At 45.7% G+C, this 19,099-nt stretch overlaps 1 protein-coding gene across 2 annotated transcripts; it reads right to left on the reverse strand.

The window, feature by feature from the left end:
* Positions 1 to 4,558: 4,558 nt before the first annotated feature.
* Positions 4,559 to 18,533, reverse strand: supt16h (SPT16 homolog, facilitates chromatin remodeling subunit). Of its 2 annotated transcripts, none has more exons than XM_084487284.1 (24): positions 18,355 to 18,533; positions 17,341 to 17,433; positions 16,820 to 16,990; positions 16,220 to 16,372; positions 15,634 to 15,780; positions 15,070 to 15,221; positions 14,366 to 14,538; positions 13,963 to 14,053; positions 13,774 to 13,847; positions 13,518 to 13,630; positions 13,030 to 13,095; positions 12,814 to 12,912; positions 12,538 to 12,653; positions 11,690 to 11,843; positions 11,260 to 11,387; positions 10,643 to 10,905; positions 10,268 to 10,386; positions 9,309 to 9,547; positions 8,831 to 8,906; positions 8,034 to 8,203; positions 6,927 to 7,056; positions 6,610 to 6,736; positions 6,363 to 6,440; positions 4,559 to 5,759 (listed from the first exon to the last, which is right to left on the reverse strand). In XM_084487284.1, exons 1-24 carry the CDS (start codon positions 18,418 to 18,420, stop codon positions 5,656 to 5,658), a joined length of 3,102 nt encoding a protein of 1,033 aa, XP_084343410.1. In that variant the 5' UTR covers positions 18,421 to 18,533; the 3' UTR covers positions 4,559 to 5,655. The 2 variants fall into 2 exon arrangements, with proteins under 2 accessions (XP_084343410.1, XP_084343409.1); XM_084487283.1 differs by having other exon boundaries at positions 6,363 to 6,443.
* Positions 18,534 to 19,099: the final 566 nt, after the last annotated feature.

The following is a 19,099-nucleotide window of genomic DNA, read 5'->3' on the forward strand; positions in this document are numbered from 1 at the left end:
GGTCTGATGGTCTGTTAATGAAGCTTAACAGGGAAACACACATCACAACAATAGATCTGTTTCAAATAGCGATTATGAGAATCACAGAGCTAAATTCAAGGTAGAATTAAACAAAGAAGTTAACACAAAACGTGGTTAGAAGAACGCTTAATTGAAAAGGATAGATATTGACAGCTATATCGACGCCCTCAGCTCCTCTGGCAAGGAGAACCACGGACACTAAAACGAGATCCTAAGCGATCAAAACAACATCCTACCTGTTGGCAGATGTCCCCTCTTCTGAATCCCCAGCCTCACCAGTCATACTTATAGTCACACTCCTGTAACAATGCAAAAATGCCAAATGCAAAACTGGACAACAGGTGCCACTTTTGCTCTACAGAAAATTACGTATAGTTGGTTTGAAGCCTTGCATTTACATATCAAGTTCAAGTTCACGTTAGTTTGTTAGCACGTTAGCATGTAAGTTACTTTATTTTGTACCCAAAGGTAGATTTTGTTTGCAGTACAGAGTCCTCATACACACAAATAGGAAAAAGACATGGAGGCACATATCAAAAATTACGTTCTGCAGGTCCAGATTAAACATGAAGTGAACTAGACGAATAGTAAAACAACATAATAACTCGGTAACTGTATCCGTAACAATCAAATCAGTTTAAAAAAAAAACTCACATTCAACTATTTACACTAATTTATAAACACATCACCTAATAACACATACATTCGCCTCTTCCCAAACAGATTCACGCACACCTACTCACACTATCACTTTCTTTGTAGCCCATCGATCGTCCCTTTGGATAAAGGCATCTGCAAAATGACTGAATATGTAACTATGGGGAATGGGAAACACTGTCACTTTCATTGTAGCTTGAGTGACTGAAGACATCCTCAGGGTTGAGCCTGAGATCTCAAGGTTCTCAAGGAGATCTTAAATCGATATGGAAATAACTCATTTTCCTTGAGCATCTACTGTTCCTCTTATGCAAATATGGCTGGGGAGAGACCTTGAGAACCAGAATGATGACCCCTGTGAATAGGAGCCACAAGGGATTCATTTATTTTACTTAATGGAAGTTCTGGGGAAAAGGTGGTTTGGTCCCTGATTTATCGTAATGTTATATATATATATATATAAGATATATATATATATATAATATGTTAATGAGTATGGAAACCCACAGAAACACACAGCATTAATTAACAATAAAATTGCAAATTAATTCATAATTCATTTTTACCGTAGTTTATAATATCAGACAATGGTATTCATTATCATTGGTATTCATCATTGCAAAACCATAAATAACAAAAATAACAAATACTCACCCATCAAAATTAAACTACTCTAACCTCCAACCGTTGTTATAAGCACAGTTAAGTGCTTATGCCTCGTGTTTGCACAAAGCATGCTTTGCAAAAGCTCTTTCAGCCGTCACAACTTTTGACAGATAAATGCTCTCTGTGTAAATGATAATGTAATCCTATGCCTTCACCTGTCACTCTTATGCAAATCTCAGACATATACTTAAACAACTATTTGGACCATTGAATTGAGTGTGTGTGTGTGTGTGTGTGTGTGTGTGTGTGTGTGTGTGTGTGTGTGTGTGTGTGTGTGTGTGTTCACCTGACCCCTGGTTCATATCCTAGGCATACGACCGTGGCAAGGTCAGTGTAGGGCTGGCAGGTCACAGTCACACTTTAACCAAATACTTTAATAAAAAGTATAAAAAGATAATAAAGCCTTTATTATCACTTGCACAGAAGCAATAACAAAACCTGAGTCGGTTTACCAAATAACTCCTGTTCTGTGAGTTTAGCCTCCTTGTGTACCCGCACTGATGAATCATAACACCCTATGCAACCACAGTTCCCCATTAATGGAACCTGGCGCCAGCGGGCTACACATGAGAGGAATGAAGGGGCTCCTTTCCTCTTTGTGGCCACCAGAATGACCTCTCGGTGACCTTCCCATCCGGCTAAGGTAAGTCCTATAGCCTGAGAGGTCACAACTTTAGAGGTCAAAGGTAAAGCTATCTGAAAAAGGTACATCTCAGAGGGCTTTCAGGAGGTAGAGGTGGAACTTGGTTAAGCTTGTTTTTATAAATACTCTGCACCCTTCCCTGTTCCCTGTTGTGTTTTTATTCTGTTCTACAGCACTATTAAAAAAAGATGGCACAGACGTTTCTTTGGATAAAGGCATCTGCAAAATGGCCAAATATGTTACTATGAAGAAAGGGAAACACTGTCACTATCACTGTAGGGACTTTAAAGGCTCAGTGTGAGATCTCTTTCATCCATATGGAAATAACTTATTTTCCTTGAGCACCTGCTGTTCCTCTTATGCATATGTTGTCACTGGAGACAGCATCGAGACCTATTTAGAATAGTGTAGTGATGTAGTGCATTTTCTTTCATGCTCTATTCTTTGTGTTATTTAAATTAAACTTTGCACAATGTTTGAACAACTTTTTTAAATGATCATTTGACGTATGAAGTAAAAAATATCGACGTCAGCCAAATTTCTGCGTCATGAAATCTTATTTTGAAATGTTAAATGGTGGCACTGGAAAGGGAGCATGGTGGCACAGCACTACTATTCATTTATTTGAGGAAAACTCCTTTGTTGTAGTCCCACTTGGGGAGGAGAACCACCCCCCCCCGCCCCAACAGATCCTTCTAGTGCCCCCTGCTTACCTGCAGTAGGATCTGCAGTTGGGCATTCCGTCAGCGGCGGCAGTGATGGTGGCGGGGATAGTGGTGATGGTATTGCCACTGGTAATGGATGGGTCTAGGTCTGTTTGGCACAGTTTACTGGACCAGGAGTCATGGATTCTGGGGTGAGCTGCTGTCCCCAGGTCCACCTGGGGTTTCGATGTGAGATGGGAAACGTTTTAAGCTCTAATACACAAAAAAGTAACATAGAAATTGACAGGTTTGCTTTAGACAAATGGCATGTTTTGCAGCGAAATCGAAGCATCAGCTTAACCTCAGATGGCTTCATTGTGCGCAGGGTATTTTGAACGAACTAGTCAAACAAGATATGTTAAAGGTCCCATGACATACCACCAGGTGTGAGTGTGATTAGCCGTTACAAGCCGTTTTGAAAATCTGGCTCTTATGACATCACAAGTAAGCGTGTCCACCCAGATGTGTGGCGGATAGATAAGCAACGTTTGCTACAGTCCACTGGGTAGGCTGGTAGACAGATCTATCCGTCACACATCTAGGTGGACACGCTTACTTGTGATGTCATAAGAGCCAGATTTTCAAAACGGCTTGTTAAACGTTATCAGACCATAGAAATTTGACGATAGGCCTATGTCATACATATGGGGGGGACACTCGCACTTGTGAAATTACAATTTGATTTTTTTTTTTTTGCCCTGAAATTATTAGCTCGGGAAAGGCCCCATATTTCAATCACTTTAATCACTTTAAATCACTTTAACGGTCATGTTTTATATCGTACTAAAAAAGTAGGCCTACCACAAAGTTGGAGCTTTAAACAGCTATGCATTAACATACGCATTAATAAATGCTTGTAATTATGTCCCGTCTGTAAACACGCAGACAATTAACTAAGCTCTAGTCAGGACGTCCGACATTTATATTCGATATTTTTGCCCCCATGCCCATCTTTGTGTTCACCTGGGACTCACTTGTGAGGAACCGGACGGACGGTCCCCCACATCCAGACATCCTAGAGGAGTCTCTCAAAAACTTTTTTGCAGGACTTCACATTGTTAAAACTGCATTTCTTTAAGGATGCGTGTAAAATACATGTTCTTTTTAAACCGCCGTGTTCGGGGAACAGGTGAGCATGACATCAGGCTCCGCTGGATAGCCTGTTGTCATGCTCAGCTGTTCGCCGAGTGGTCCAACAGGGTTTACGAAATGTGGGAACAGCAATAGCCTCTGTTGGAGTAATATTCATATACAAACATCTTAACGTTACATTATGTGGACCACTAGCGCAGCGCAGAGGTCGAACTGACACAATCATAACTTTCACTGAAAATGTAACTTCGCAAACAAGTCGAAAGAATCTCACTGAACAGCTCTGGGATTCCCGAACTTAAATTACCCAATTACCTTTGAAAAATTAATCTATACGGAACAGCCGGTCGAAGCAGACTCACGACTCAATCAATAATTAATAAACGTATGCCTATGATCAATAATCAGTCATTAACACTTGAGAATTAATGCCAACAATAAATCGGGCGTTCCTGGCAACCCGTAACCGGTGTTTTCACAACCTTCTACCCGTGGAAGTGCCCTGGAACGGCAGTCAAACCCGCAACTCACTACCCGTGAACTCGTACCAGATCGATGTGCTCCCAGTTACAGCTCGTAACTTACGGGCTAAAAAGCGTCCCTTGAAAGCAGCATAAGGCCGAACGTGTTACAAGCTCACCGGCGTCACTAGGCTGTTTTATTCGGGGCTAAAGCCCCGGATCAAATATAAATAGCCCCGAATCTATTGTTATATAATAATAAAAAAAAGACCCCCATCGCGCCTGGTTAACACAGAGAGCCGCGGGACAAGGCATAGGATACATTTCCTTTTAATTTTATTACAAAAACAAAAACAGGATTTTAAGAATTAACAAGTAAAACAACCTACCTAGTCAAAATGGAAAAAAGGAGAGGAAGATGGGTGTATTGTGTTTATGTGGCGTGTGTATGTGTGTGTGTGTGCGTGCATGTTTGTATGAAAGAATGTACAAACAATATATATATATTTATAAAAAAAAAAAAAAAAAAGAATCTGACATTGCAGAAAAAACATTTGTTTCTGTCCCTATAGAAGAAAAGCAACATTTTTTATTATTTATTTTCCCCCCAGACGAATAAAAAAAACAAAAACATTGCAACGTCGACAACAGAGAGTGGAGATAGGAGAGAAGGCGGAGGAGTGGGCGGGGCGTTAAGGGTTTGGGCTGTCACTCCATCTCACATAAAAAAAGTTGGCAGAGGACCTCTCATTTCGCATTTCTTTCACGAGGTGAGAACGACCGTGAACACAACCCCACGACGACATACACACATTCAGACACACACACACACACACACACACAACCCCTGACAAATGGAACTGGAGCGGGAGAAAAATGCCCAAAAATAAACTGACAAAAAAAAAGGCTTGTGTGTCATTGTTTGCTGGTACTTCAACACAATACCATTTGAGCAACACAACACGACCTGTATCTACCTCTATGTACACATCCACTGTGTGTGTCTATGCATGTGTGTAGAACGGTTCAAACTGCTGAACGGGGCAGGGCGGTTTGTCGGTGTGACCATTGCTTTGGGTGCGTTGACCATTGTTTTGTGTGTGTGTGTGATGACCATTGTTTTGGGTGTGTGTGTGTTGGTGTGATGACCGTTGTTTTGGGTGTGATGACCATTGTTTTGGGTGTGTGTGTTGGTGTGATGACCATTGTTTTGGGGTGTGTGTGTGTGTGTGTGTTGGTGTGATGACCATTGTTTTGGTGTGTGTGTGTGTGTTGGTGTGATGACCATTGTTTTGGGTGTGTGTGTGTGTGTTGGTGTGATGACCATTGTTTTGGGTGTGTGTGTTGGTGTGATGACCATTGTTTTGGGTGTGTGTGTGTTGGTGTGATGACCGTTGTTTTGTGTGTGTGTTCAGTGCCGCCGCTTCTTCTTGCTGGCTGGGGGGGGCGGGGGGCGGATCTTCCTCTTCCCCTTGGTCGTGTCCTCCGCCTCCTCATAGTGACTCTCTCTGTCAGCTGAGAGAGAGACACACAAACACAGAGAGAGAGACAGACACCCAGAGGGGCAAGAGAGAGACAGACACAGGGAGGGGCGAGAGAGAGAGAGACAGACACAGAGGGGGGAGAGAGAGACAGATACATAGAGGGGGGAGAGAGAGAGACAGACACAGAGGGGGGAGAGGGACAGACACAGAGGGGGGAGAGAGAGACAGACACAGAGGGGGGAGAGAGAGACAGACACAGAGGGGGGAGAGAGACAGACAGAGGGGGGAGAGAGAGACAGACACAGAGGGGGGAGAGAGAGACAGACACAGAGAGGGGAGAGAGAGAGACAGACACAGAGGGGGGAGAGAGAGAGACAGACACAGAGGGGGGAGAGAGAGACAGACACAGAGGGGGGAGAGAGAGACAGACACAGAGGGGGGAGAGAGAAATACATGAGTAGGAGAGACAGCGACATTGGGGGAAAGGAGAAATCGAAAGAGTAAGAAAAAGACATGAGCCAGACAGACGGGAAGAGACAGATGAAGAGTGACATAAGGAGAGCGGGATTAGATTCAAGTCAGCAGATTCACAGCCACACTATACTGGGAGCAGAGGGGGCCAGGAGACACGTACCTTTCCTGGCCTCTTCTTCCAGCTCGTCCCAGTCCTTCCCACTCTCCTCTTCACTGCCCATCGATGCACCGCTGTATTCTGCTGGGGGGGGGGGAACAGAGACCAGGACAGAATTCAAGGATGAATTGGACGCATATGTTGCAAAACGGATCCAAAAATGATTGTTGTTCATGCATTTTTTTTTTTGCTGTTTATTCTTTGAACCGGAGAAAAGGCAACGTGGGTCTGGAGACGTGTGCGGGCGTACCAGAGTCCTCCGTCTCGGAGTCGTAGTCTTCGTCGCTGTCCTCCCCTTCCTCTTCCTCCTCATCGGCCGAGGGGTTGAACGTCTCGTCCTCCATCTCTGACTCAGAGTCCTCCTCCCCGCCGCTACCCTGTGGGGGGAGGGGGGGATAATATATGAAGTATGTTCATTCAGACTTCCACCAACCCCCACACATAACTTTGAAGACCCAACACTTAAAATAATATGTATGCTTCTCTCCTGGTACAAGTGAAAAACCAAAGTTGGCCAATAGCTGTAGCTTCAATAGCAGTAGCGTCAATAGCGGGTGCAGCGTGTACCTCACTCTCGGGGTCCAGGAAGGACCAGCCGCCCTGCTCAAAGAAGCCCTCGGGGTCGTCCACGATGGTCTTCATGATCTTGGTCCAGTTCAGGGACTGCACCCCCTCCGTGTACTTGATGTCACAGGAGCTGGGGAGGGAAGACGACATTTTAATGCCTCGCCTCATTTGATCAAACCATTGCATTGCTGTGTACGTCCTCTAGTGTACAGCGGTGCCCAACGTTTGACTTGAGGTGTACCACTCATTGGACATGTAGACCTTTCACAGACGGCCTCGTATGCAAAACTGTAAACCAGCAGATGAATAAACATGCAAGTGGATGAGCAAAGAGCGCCAGTGTATAACTAACAATTATTTGCCGAATCACAGAGCCTGCGGTGAATTATTATTTTAGTATATACTACACGTGAACACTCCGAAAATAAACAAGATAACGCTTATTTGTTTTATTAGCGGTTTATTTATTTTATTAGCGTGACAAGACGACCGTCACGCGGGCTCCGCATGCAGCGCTCTGCGATGAAAACAATATCCCGAGTTTTAGATCTCAATCATGAGATATCGCCCAATATCCCGAGATAGCGAACCAATCCAATTGCAGCTTAGGAGGTTCACACGTAGCATATACTAAAACCATTTATACTCGACTATTACAAGAAGCCGGCCATGGCCAGTGGGAAATAGTGGACAGTGAGCCATGCGGCTTATGCTCCCATTGTGTTTATTTAGCAAAACACAAATTAACACAAAGCAATGGAAAAATAAATATGACAGTATGCACAAAGGTTGACACTTTGTAAGAAGCAGCCGTAATACTACATTTACCAAAATGGAAGGAATATATTGATTTATTTAATTTATTTTTATATAATTTATTTTCTATTTTAAGGATAAAGTCCAATGTCTCACCAAACCACCTGCATGACCCTTGGGTACTACAGGTGGAAAAACATGGCTCTAATTTGCATGTTTTGCAAATTAGAGCCAACATATCAACCGTTATGCTTGCGAGAGTGCTTTTTCATGCAAAACATGGGGCTAAACATGACAAGCGGCAGTGGGTGTGCACGTGGGTGTGTGCACGTGTGTGCGTGCGTTTCTTACTTGAGCCACTCCTTGATGGGGTCGAGGGAGTTGACGGGCACGGCGTTGATCATGGTGACCTTCTTGTTGTAGTCCTTGTAGACGATGACCACGTCAAAGTTCTTCAGGTGGAACTGCACGCGCTCAAAGTGGACCAGCTCCACCTCGTCCAGGGTCACCACGAAGGGGGGCTGCCGGAGAGGGGGGGGGGGGTTGATCACGACTACACTGCAAATATGGATACGATACAGCGACCAGAAACCCCTCGAAATAACCCCGATGGATGAAACAATACAATTGTAGTTTAGACGTGTATCCCACCCAACAGTAAAATGCAGGTTAGAATTTAAAAAAGTGGCTGTTGGTTTCATGCAAACAGACTGTATGAAATATATGTATGAACTTTTTTGGTAGATACATTTTTTTCTGCACCCAAAAAACACAAACAAACATGGATTTGGGGCGTTTCTTGCATCCATAATCTAAAAGCAAGTGTAGAAATTAAAATGTAAATGGCTAAGATTTAACACCACACTTGAAATTTCTTAAATATGTAATGATTTACAACTAGTACACCAATAGTCTGGATTAAATGCTTTTAGTCGACTTACAAAAGTTTTAAGTTTTACGGTAAATGGATATCTATACCGTCTCATGATTTAGGATCATCTCGCTCTAGAATGACTACAGACGGCTGGGAAACAAACCCAGAACCTTAAGGCTGGGAAACCAAAACCCTCCGCACCAAACCTCCTGAATAACGCTTCAATTTAAATCTGATGTGAATGAGGAGCCCGGGGCGGGCCGCGGTCCCCTACCCATTCAGTGGTGTTGACAAGGGAACTGGAGGTGGGCTGTAGTAAGCAGGTGCTCCTGTAGGGGGCGCCCTGGAAGCTGAAGACAGTACAAAAGGTTGTTGTTTTTTTTAATGCAATTTTCAAAAAGAAAAATGTTTTTTGCCAACTGCTAAAAGCTGTGGCAGAAAATTTTCAGTGGCCTAAAAAGGAAAGTTGTGGTTAACCATTGTGCACAAATAGATTAAATTAAATGTAGTTGTAAAACACTGTATTTAACCATAACATTAAAAAAAAAAAAAGAATATAGAACACGAACTCTGCAACTACTGTGAATCGTGATTTTGAAAGACATGCATGTGCAAGAAGCAAATGATTCAATATTTTGTACATTTGATGAAAAAAAAACCATTAGGTTTCAGTTCCAACTGCCGTCCACTTCCTTCGGCGGGACAAGAGGCGTGCAAGCCTCTGAGGTCAAAGGTCAACAAGAGGGACTCACCCCAGGTCTCTGAAGGGGACCTCGAACTCCAGCTCCTCCTTGGTGAGTGTCTCCACCTTCTCGATGAAGTTCTTGAAGGCCGACTTCAGCTTGTGGCGCATCTCGCGCTCCATCTGCTCGGCGTAGAGGTCGTCGCGGTCGTGCATGTGCTGGTGCTTGCCCAGGTCGGTGGTGATCTCGCCCACCTCCGTGTAGAACTGCACGTCCGTGTGCCGCTTCTTGCCAAACATGATGGCGTTCTGGTGGGGAGGGATAATGTGAGGTTCTGGGATAATGTGAGGTTCTGGCTTAAATATGAAATGATTTATGATTAGTACACTAATAGTCTGGATTAAATGCTTTTAGTCAACTTACAAAACTTGAAGTCGGGGACAGCCCTACGTTTTACAGGAAATGGATATCTATACCGTCTCATGATTTGGGATCATCTCGCTCTAGAATGACTACAGACGGCTGGGAGCCGTGAGGAGGGCTGCGGCGGTTGCACCTATTTTTTCAGTTTGTGAGCGATCGTTAAATAAATCACTGTCCTTGGCTCTCACCATATGCTTTATTAACAATACACTGAAAGATGCCGCATTTCTGCAGTAGTGGTCTCCACCGGCTCCGAGTCAGGCACGGAAAGACATGTACCATCATTTTACCTTTTCCTCTGAATGTTGTCATTCATTTGGAAAATTTAGCAATTAGCCAAAGCTTCAGATGAGGTATTCAGCCAGCCCACGTAGATCATCAACAAGCCAAATGTACTTCACAAGCATTCATCGCCCCTCCGGATTTGGAACGGTAAGCGCGGCGTGTGAAAGCGCCAGTGCGTATTTTGAGGAGAGGAAGAGTCGGGCGCAGAGTCTCGGCTTGACGGCGGTTGTGACTAGGCTATTTGTTTGCCGAGCGCCACCGAGATTCTCCTAAATAAAACTCACATATCTAGACATTAGGTTTGGATCGAACACACACACCTTGAGGTGGAAGTGCAGCACTATGATCATCTCCCCGTCGCAGGGCTGGAAGATGGAGTGCTTGATGTTGTTGTACAGGATGTCCACCTTGTCGCCTCGCACCGACGTGAAGCGGAAGCCTGGACACGTGGACAACACAACAGTTTAGCAACGTCAAACCATCTCCAAACACAAAATGATGATATATGATATATTGATATCTATACCATTTTTGATACTCCTTAAAGATCAGAGTCTTTATCGATACCACTGTCGATACTTTCAACTGAATGATTTTCACGTTCTTTCGGGTTCCTTGACATCCATCCGCCCCCTAACCCTAGCCCCTTCACCCAAGCCTCTTCCCCCTGGCCCCCCCGGCCCCCCCCCCCTCACCGTTGGTGTGGGCCTCCAGGGAGCCCTGCATCCTCTTCTGGGCGATGTTGGGCCGGATGTAGAGGTCCTTGAGCTTGGGGTTGCTGCGGTTCAGGTTGATGGCCAGGGAGTCCTGCTTCACGATGCCCTCCTTCTCCTTCTCCTCCGCCTCCCGCATCTTGTAGCGCTTCTGCACCTCCTTGATGATGCGGAAGGCGTTCTGCAGGTTGGTGGACGGCACCGAGGGGTCGCCCGGCGCCTTCAGGTTGGACGCCCGGTACGTGCTGGGGGGCGGGGGGAGGTGGTGGAGGTCAGGGGACAGGGTGGAGGATAATGTGGACGTTTGGATTTGTAGTTGGATGTTGTGCTTTTGCGATTCAATTGTGGACTTTATGATCAGAGTCTTACATTTTTGGTTCCGATTTTTTTATATATTTGGACTTACCGTCATAATCACCTTGGATAATGATTATAATAATGATTAGACTATTGCTGTCAAGTATATTTTGTTACAATTTAAATGTAGAAGCTGAAAGTCATCGATCGTTCTTGATTGAGACTTTGTGTGGCGCCGGTAGCTACTTCCTGCCGGGATCTACTTCCTGCGGGGGAAGGGGGGGGGGGGGGGGCGGACGTACATTTCTTTGACGAAGGTGGCGTCGGGGTTTGGGAAGATGTTTCCCTCGTGGCGCCCCAGGGAGCTGCCGGGGACGTAGAAGTTGATCCTCAGGTAGGTGTAGTCCCCCTCCACCGACATACTGATGTTCTGAGGAGACAGACGGGGGGACACAGGTTCGATACCCTACACTGTGACCTGGTAACCAGTGGCTCCACACCGGAGCATGCCATTAAATAGAGCAACCACACCAGTGGCTGAGCAAAAACAATATAAACAGTGGATCCAGTTTAATATATTTACTACCATTTGTGGTTCACCTCATTGTTTAATCAATCCACATAACGCAAGTTGTTGCTGAAATTGAGTAAATACTTGACAAATAATATCCCATCTCTTTGTTATGGGCCTGTATCCTGTATGTGATGCAGACTGAAGCAAAACGGCCGTACCTTGATGGTGGCGATATGAAAAGGCGTGGCGATGCCGAAGACGGGCATGACGACCGTCTCGTACTTCTTGTCGATAAAGATCTTCATGTCTCGGATGTCCTTTTCTCGAGGCATCTGGGAACTGTTCTTGTACGATACGTTGGATTTGCGGGCCCTGGGTGGCGTCAAATAGGAGAGGGAATTAACATTACATATTGTTGTTGAAGCTGCTTCTTTAAGTGAGGCCGAGAGCCATCAAGGCATTCAGTTTATACTGGAGTAGCTACAAACTGTGAATTCAATTGAGTAGTGATATGCAATAAGAAAAGGGTTGCAATCTATTAAAAAATGTGTGCTTATTAGATGACACTAGAGTTAAATCAATGAAATCTTAATTACCAGACAGTAATTGTTCCCTCATTCGCAGGGATGTGCAATTAATGATCCGTTAACGAGTGTCTGTGAGTTCATGAAGTGTAAATAAATCCCTCAGAGCAACGGCAGTTTCTTATTGGCTCATTACGGGAGTATATTTACTTGACAACTACTCGCTCATAAACTTTTTTTTTTAAAAGAGAAAAAAAGTATTTTTTCCTCTACACTGTTTAGGAATTAAGTTAGAAATTGCTTCAGTCATGTAGGACGTCTAGTCAAATGAGCATGGTGTGTCTGGGCAGCAACATTTGAATGGAGATCAATTTGGTCACTTCATGGGGTTTGTTACAGCGTGCCAATACCACCAGTGTAAGGCCATGGTACACGGGTGATTTGAATAGAAAATGAAGGCTAAACCAGCCATATTTTTGTATTATAAAATAGGTCACATACAAAATCCCACGTCTGACTCGGTTTCCGAGCACGCAACTCACTTCTGAATCTGCTGCTCTCCCTTCTGTTCCGTCAGACGACGCTTGGCCTCCTCGTTCACCTGATTGGCCAGTTCCTTTTGATGAGCCCGCCTCTTTTCCTCTGCCGTCATCTCATTCTAAACCAATAGGAAGAGAGACACACACGACCACACCGCCAATGAACAGGCAGCAACAAACGTCCCCGCAAACTTTGAACTTGGTGAAGAGACTCAGACATTATTACACAATCCGTGTAAAATAAATAAATAAAAATAAATAAATAAATAAATAAAGCACCCTGGTTCTGTCGGCCAGCAGGGCGGCGCTGCGAGCCCCCTTGCCCAGCAGCTCCTCCGCATCGTCAGCGTCTTCCTCGTCATCCTCCTCGTCGTCGTTCTAGACAACACAACGCGGTGGTCAAACACGGGTCAGTCGTGGTGCATCGAGGACCAGTGAAGCTGTTCTTACAAAGGCCATGCAGAGCTCATGGGTCCGGCTGAACTGAAGACTCACCTTGAGGAAGATCCCCACGTTCTTGATCTTCTTCTTGACCGGCGTGAGCACCGTGGCCGCCTCCTCCTGTCAGGGTCAGTAGAACGTCTCACACACAGCGCGCACTCCCCAACCCACCTCAGACACTGAGCTTTGGTTCCAAAAGACCCCCCCCCCCCCCGCAGTGTTTGAGACCGGGTGTATGGCCATCGTGTCATTAGAAGCCATTTCACCATCAAGCAAAGTGAGAGCATCCACTTGGATGTAGGACACGGTGTGTGCTGAGAAGCCCACCAGCTGACCCAGTGGACTGAACCAAGCACTAAGCGGATCCATCAATCATAAATCATGGGGGGGGGCGCACTCCCACTTGTGATGTCACTTACGCTACAGTAATTGGTTTGAAATGGTTAACCGATCTCACACCTGGTGGCCAAATAAGCACTCCAGCAGGACTTCCCGGTGGGCCTTACGCCCCCTAGTGGCGCGCGTGTGTGTGTGTCACTTACCTCGTTGATCTGAACACTGTCTCCGACGAAGAGGGCGTACTTCTTCTGCTCCTCCTTCTTGCCCTCCTTGTTGACGAGGTCTGCCAGGCCCAGACTGATGCTCAGCACCATGCCTACACACAAAGCAAAAGGACAGTGTGCTGCTGAAAACAAACCTGCACACTTGAGTGAATTCAATCCCTCCCTCCTGTAAATCAGGAGTAGAGGCCGCATCTGGACCACACACACACACACACACGAGCCTGTGTGAACTCACCTTTCTTCAGCTTGTACTGGTTCTTGGCGTTCAGCACCAGGGAGCCCTCTCTGAACTCGATGCCCATGGCAAACCTGGAAGAGAAATAGGAAAGATACGAGACACGTTATGTAAACGGTAGTCACCGGTGAAGGTGTTAAGAAGTGCGGGCCGCGTGTGAGCCAGAGCGCATGTGTGCCGGCATGTTACCCGAGATTCTTGGTGAGCTTTGAGACTAGGTCTGGCTTCTCCTTCTTCACGTACTCCAGGACCGCGTTGTATGCGTCGCTGATCTTGCACCCTGGACGGACACACACACACAGTAGAGAGAGTCGGATTAGTGCCATTGTTTGTTAGTCCAACCTTTCATTTATTGGGTGAATCTACTTGAGCTGTGAGGCGTGTGTGCAGTCTGTGTTTTGGGTAAAGATCTTGATAGGTGACGGGTCACACACAGCACCTAGTCTAACCTGTGTCCTTATACATTGTGGCACGTCACAATGAGTCCAAATATGATCCATTGTTTCCCACGCATACACACACACCCAGCTATGGAAAGACATCTGCTGAATAGATTTTCCTCGGATCTTTGAGCACATCCCAGAGGACATACCGTGCTTAAGCTCTTTGAGAAGCTCCTCCTCCACCTGCAGCAGGAAGTTGTAGTTGTCCTGCATTTCCTGCGGGGGGTCCACCATGAGCGTGCGGACCAAGTTGGAGCAGTACGATTTGTAGCGGATGCCCATCGCGCACGTGATTGCACCAAAGTGCATGTGGTTCTTGTCACTGGTGGAGAGACGGCGACGGTGGGGTTAGAGACCACATGACCACCGGGGCAGGTTTATGTGGATTATGTGCCACACAAACAAACAGCTTAAAATACTACCATAGCTATCGAGTAATACTTCACTTCTTACCGAAGCGATTAGCAGTGAATTCAGATACAGCTCATTAAAAAAAAAAGGAGTCAGTAGGGCTAGAAGGACACCCACAGGAAAGACTGAGGATATTGGGAATCAAACCCAGAACCTTTCGGCAGGGGGTCATGCACACTAACCAATAGATTATCTATGCTATACCAACAGAGTATAGTGTAGTGTAGTAGAGTATAGTATAGTGTGTTGACCAACCACAAAAGTAACACACATCTACAAGCAGATTCAGAGCCACCTGCCAACAAATCACAAGCGATTGAAAATACAGCATCCGTCTTAATGCATCGTTTGACTTTCTTCCTCTACAACCTTCCTGTATGTTCTGCTGTGACACAAACTTCCCACCCGAGATGAATGCAGCACATCTCCTCTCGCGTCTCACCTGACGACGCTGAACTTCAGGCTGTAGTTTCCTCCGCTCTGGATGATGGGGGGGTAACACATCTCCACCGTGGAAGGGTCCGCTCCGCCCAGGAACTTCTTCTCCTCGATGGCCTTTTCCACCGACTCCGCAAGCTTGCTGTGCCGCACTTTCTGTAACCAAAGCGACCAAACGTGCTGCATTAAACCTGCACTATGCGGGTTGTCCCATTGGCAGCCTCTAGTGGCCGGAGCTGTGAACTACAGTTAATTGCAATTTTCAGACGCATCCAACACTCATGATATGAATTCAGAAACCAAGGCAACTGCATAGTCTCAGCATATCTTCCAGTCAGTTAACCCAGGAATGTTTTATCACAGTTAAAAAAAAACTCATTGTATCCAACATCCTACACAACCAACCTAGCCTCAAAATAAATGAAATTCATTGATTCAAAACTAGTACCTAGCGTACACACACTGCTCCACCCCACCCATTTACCGTTCAACCCAACCTCCCATCCCACAGGAAGGCACTGCCAAGCCCCCTCAGATTCCTCCCTCCCACCAGACTCCTCCCCCTCACCTCGTCAGCATCCACGATCTCCATGACGCGCTCCTTGAAGAACTTGGAGTACACCTCGCTCGTGATGGTCGCCGCCTTCTTCATCAGCGCCAGCTCGCCGTCCTCCTTGACCGCCATGGTGTACGCCACCACCGCACTGACGTCCACCTGGAGGGGGTCATAGGAGTGTCTCAACAGGCGGCCCGGGCCCCCCCCCCCCCACCAGGGGGTCACCAGGTACGCATATGGGGGCCGGCTAATCAAATGTGAATGATGTATATAATTGTGTGGTTGAAACGAAACCATAGTCTCCTTGATTTTAAAGGAATTCATCCAAACCCATTTAGCTGGGGTGGCCAATCAATTATCGGGGGCGGTAAATAGAGGTTCAGCAAAGGCCCAACTATTGCAACAATTATTATTTTTTTAATATCTGTGGAAAAAAAAGGGCCGTGAATTACCAGATTTGATTTCAAGACAAATCAAGACCTCCCAAGGACGTCTCTGACGCACGACCGGTGGCCGGGATGCGTTTCCTATTTTCTGAAGGACCTGCATGACTTAGTCTTTTCAAAGCCCCTGTGAAGGGTAGCGGGGGGTCTCCTACCATCCCCAGGCCCTCGGCAGTGATGGTGTCGTTCCAGCTCTTCATGTACTCCCCGGGGAACTTGTCCTTGCTGAACACCCCCACCGTCTTGCCCTCCTTGCTGCCCTTGATGGCCTCCATCATCTTGTCAAAGTTGGCCTTGTTGCTCTCGTTCTGAAACACAGAAAGGGAAAATGTTCCGATTAATAATAATTTTAAAAAAAGACACCTGCTGTGGTTCAAGAAGACAGCAGATGTTAGTTTATTCATTTGTTCATCTTTATCATTCTTTGTTTTTTAGAGGATACTATTGGTCCGTTCATTTTGTGACTACCGTAGCAGTACAACAGGGATGTTTGTGGGACGTTATCCTTGGCTGGGTTTACTCATTTTGGACCAATTTGTACTTTTAAAACAGGTTTCCATGAGTTGAGGTTGTGTTGTGATTTTGTGTCCAACAGTTAAACTGGGAGTGTCCACTGGGTAGGTTTATCTGTTCATCATACAGCTTTCAAAAAATATATATATTAAAAAAAAATGTAGAAATGTTGAAACTTTCTACAACAAAACCTCCATCAACATGCAAACACGACTGCCCCCAAAACGCGTCAATGCCATTACCTTTTCCCGGGTGAGCAGCGTGATGGGTGGGACGCCGTTGGCGTTCTCGTTGCCCTTGGTTACGGCCACCTGCTTGAGGAACTCCACCTTCTTCTTACTGGCGAGGAAGAGGATCTTGGTGTCGCAGAAAACCATGATGGTGTCCGTCAGCTCGTAGCCGAAAAGCCACGTCTGCAGTGATAGAAAATCCAACGTTATGCATGTGTGCTCACTACTACTACTGTGTTTTTATGTATATACAAAAGGTTGATCACCTTATTTGATAGCTTTTGAGCAAAACTGCAATACAAACTAATTAACAAGGGAAACTTGTTAAAATACAAATACATAAGTGAAAAATAACAAAAGAACTACATGGTCAAATGAATTAATGCAAACTTAACAGATATGGGAATCTAAAAGTTGCACACAAAGGGTGATATGAGAGGCATTGGGGTCAACAGATGTTCAAGAACTGATTGAACTTGCAAAGATCCAATCCAGCACTTTCTTTTAAACAATTGTAAATAATGTAACATTACCTGTAAAGCCGTGGACTTGGCGTACACGATCTCCTCGTCGACCCCGACAGAGACCACCACAGCATCCACTTTTCCAAATTCATCTTCACCTTTCTGTGATGACAAGAGATTTGTCAAATAAACAACGATTCGTCTCCTTGAAGGCGGATGTTTTATTGAACTGAAGAAAGCAGTAGTATCCCAGTCCCATGGGGCTATAGTAGCGGCTATAGTAGCAGATATTGCGAGATGTGGCCTGCTGAGAAAGGACCACTAGGGATAAAGTTTAGAGAACCGGTAGACCTGTCAGCAGGTGATGCTCGGGTTTATTCCTGAAGTTTTCCTAATGCATCTTTTAACCATCACCACCACACCAACAGCAACACAGTTTGATTCAGAATCCGGATTAAAACAGCGAGACATCCATTGAAAGCTAGCGCCAGCATGGTGTATAATTGCTAATTAGCAATCGTGCTAACACTGTGGGACAGTTATACTACTTAGCGCATCAAAACAATCATACATACAGAAAATATAACATGGCTGTGCGACTAGCGACCACGGTTGTCTGTATATACATCTGTTTTCTACCATGCACTAAATGGGGGTGGGGGTTTCAACGCCTTTAGCTAGCCTATTAGCATATAATAAACATGCTGAAAGGCTAGCGGACGCTAGCAGGCTAGTTGGATAAGAAAGCGAGATGCTGAAGACAGCTAGCTCATGTTAGCATGTTAGCCGTGATATGGTGCATGCTGTTGGGCATATCTGTCTTAAAATGGTTAACGAAGACGTCTGAGACCCAGCTGAAACCCGTGTCATTGGGTTATGAACCACATGCAGTGGAGCTGCCTGCAGGGCCTCCAGGTGTGGTACTGGAGGAGACACAAGCAGGACACCCCGACTCAGGCTCGACACAAAGTGCTAGCAGACGGCTACCTCCAGATCACTCTCTCCGGGAACTCCAAACTACCATCAAACGTTGTGATTAAAAGCCCCCCGAAACACCATGATCCATATCTCCCCCGACCGTACCTTCCAGTTGCCGTACAGCCGCTTGATCCGGCGGTAGTATGCGTCCTTGTCTAAGTTTACCGCCATGGCGAGTCTGCTCTTCTGCTCCTTCAAACTCCAGCTCCCGGCTTCGCAGTGGGAGGCCGGACGAGTGTCAACTCTGCCTCACTGTGTCCACGCCTCGCCAACGAGACCTACCAGCCCCACTACTACTACTACTATTATTACCACTACCACTACTACTACTAGATCCCCTTACCCCTCTTATAAAGACCCGCACCCCCGCTACTATGCAACAAATAACCAAACAGTCGCCGATATCAAATCCTTTAGTATAGGAATAACCAGTTAGTTACGGCTCTTACTAAAACCGGCTCTGGATGAAAGGTGGTAGTGTTATTCCCAGTGCATTGATAGTACACTTGTTTCCACCTCCACGCCGTTGCTCACACACACATACACACACCAATCGGATGTAATTAATTCGTCTGTATGTGTGTGTCCCTCTTTCTCTCTATCCCTCCCCCTTCCAGTCCTCGCTCTACATTGCATCTGCATCAATCCGTGGCTATGCTTTTATGAAACGGTGCATGGATAGTTGTTTCAGCTGTAGGATACTTTGTTTGAAAGCCTTACATGCTTTGCATTGGTTGATTCGGAACACTGTGGTTTATGGATATGTGAAAATGCATTTGCACTGTATCGCGCTTTCTTCTTGTTATGCCCATGTGATGATTTGAAGCCTTTATGTTTTTGTTGCATAAGG

Source organism: Micromesistius poutassou (assembly GCF_964030765.1).
Source record: "Micromesistius poutassou genome assembly, chromosome: 23".
NCBI lineage: Eukaryota > Metazoa > Chordata > Actinopteri > Gadiformes > Gadidae > Micromesistius > Micromesistius poutassou.

Excerpts from the sequence above, each read along its gene's own strand:
- supt16h (XM_084487283.1), bottom strand. The coding sequence starts at position 18,420 with ATGGCGGTAAACTTAGACAAGGACGCATACTACCGCCGGATCAAGCGG. Across the intron at positions 17,434-18,354 it reads GGCTGTACGGCAACTGGAAG|AAAGGTGAAGATGAATTTGG; the intron begins GTACGGTCGGGG and ends TTGTCATCACAG. Across the intron at positions 8,907-9,308 it reads GTCCCCTTCAGAGACCTGGG|CTTCCAGGGCGCCCCCTACA; the intron begins GTGAGTCCCTCT and ends TACTGTCTTCAG.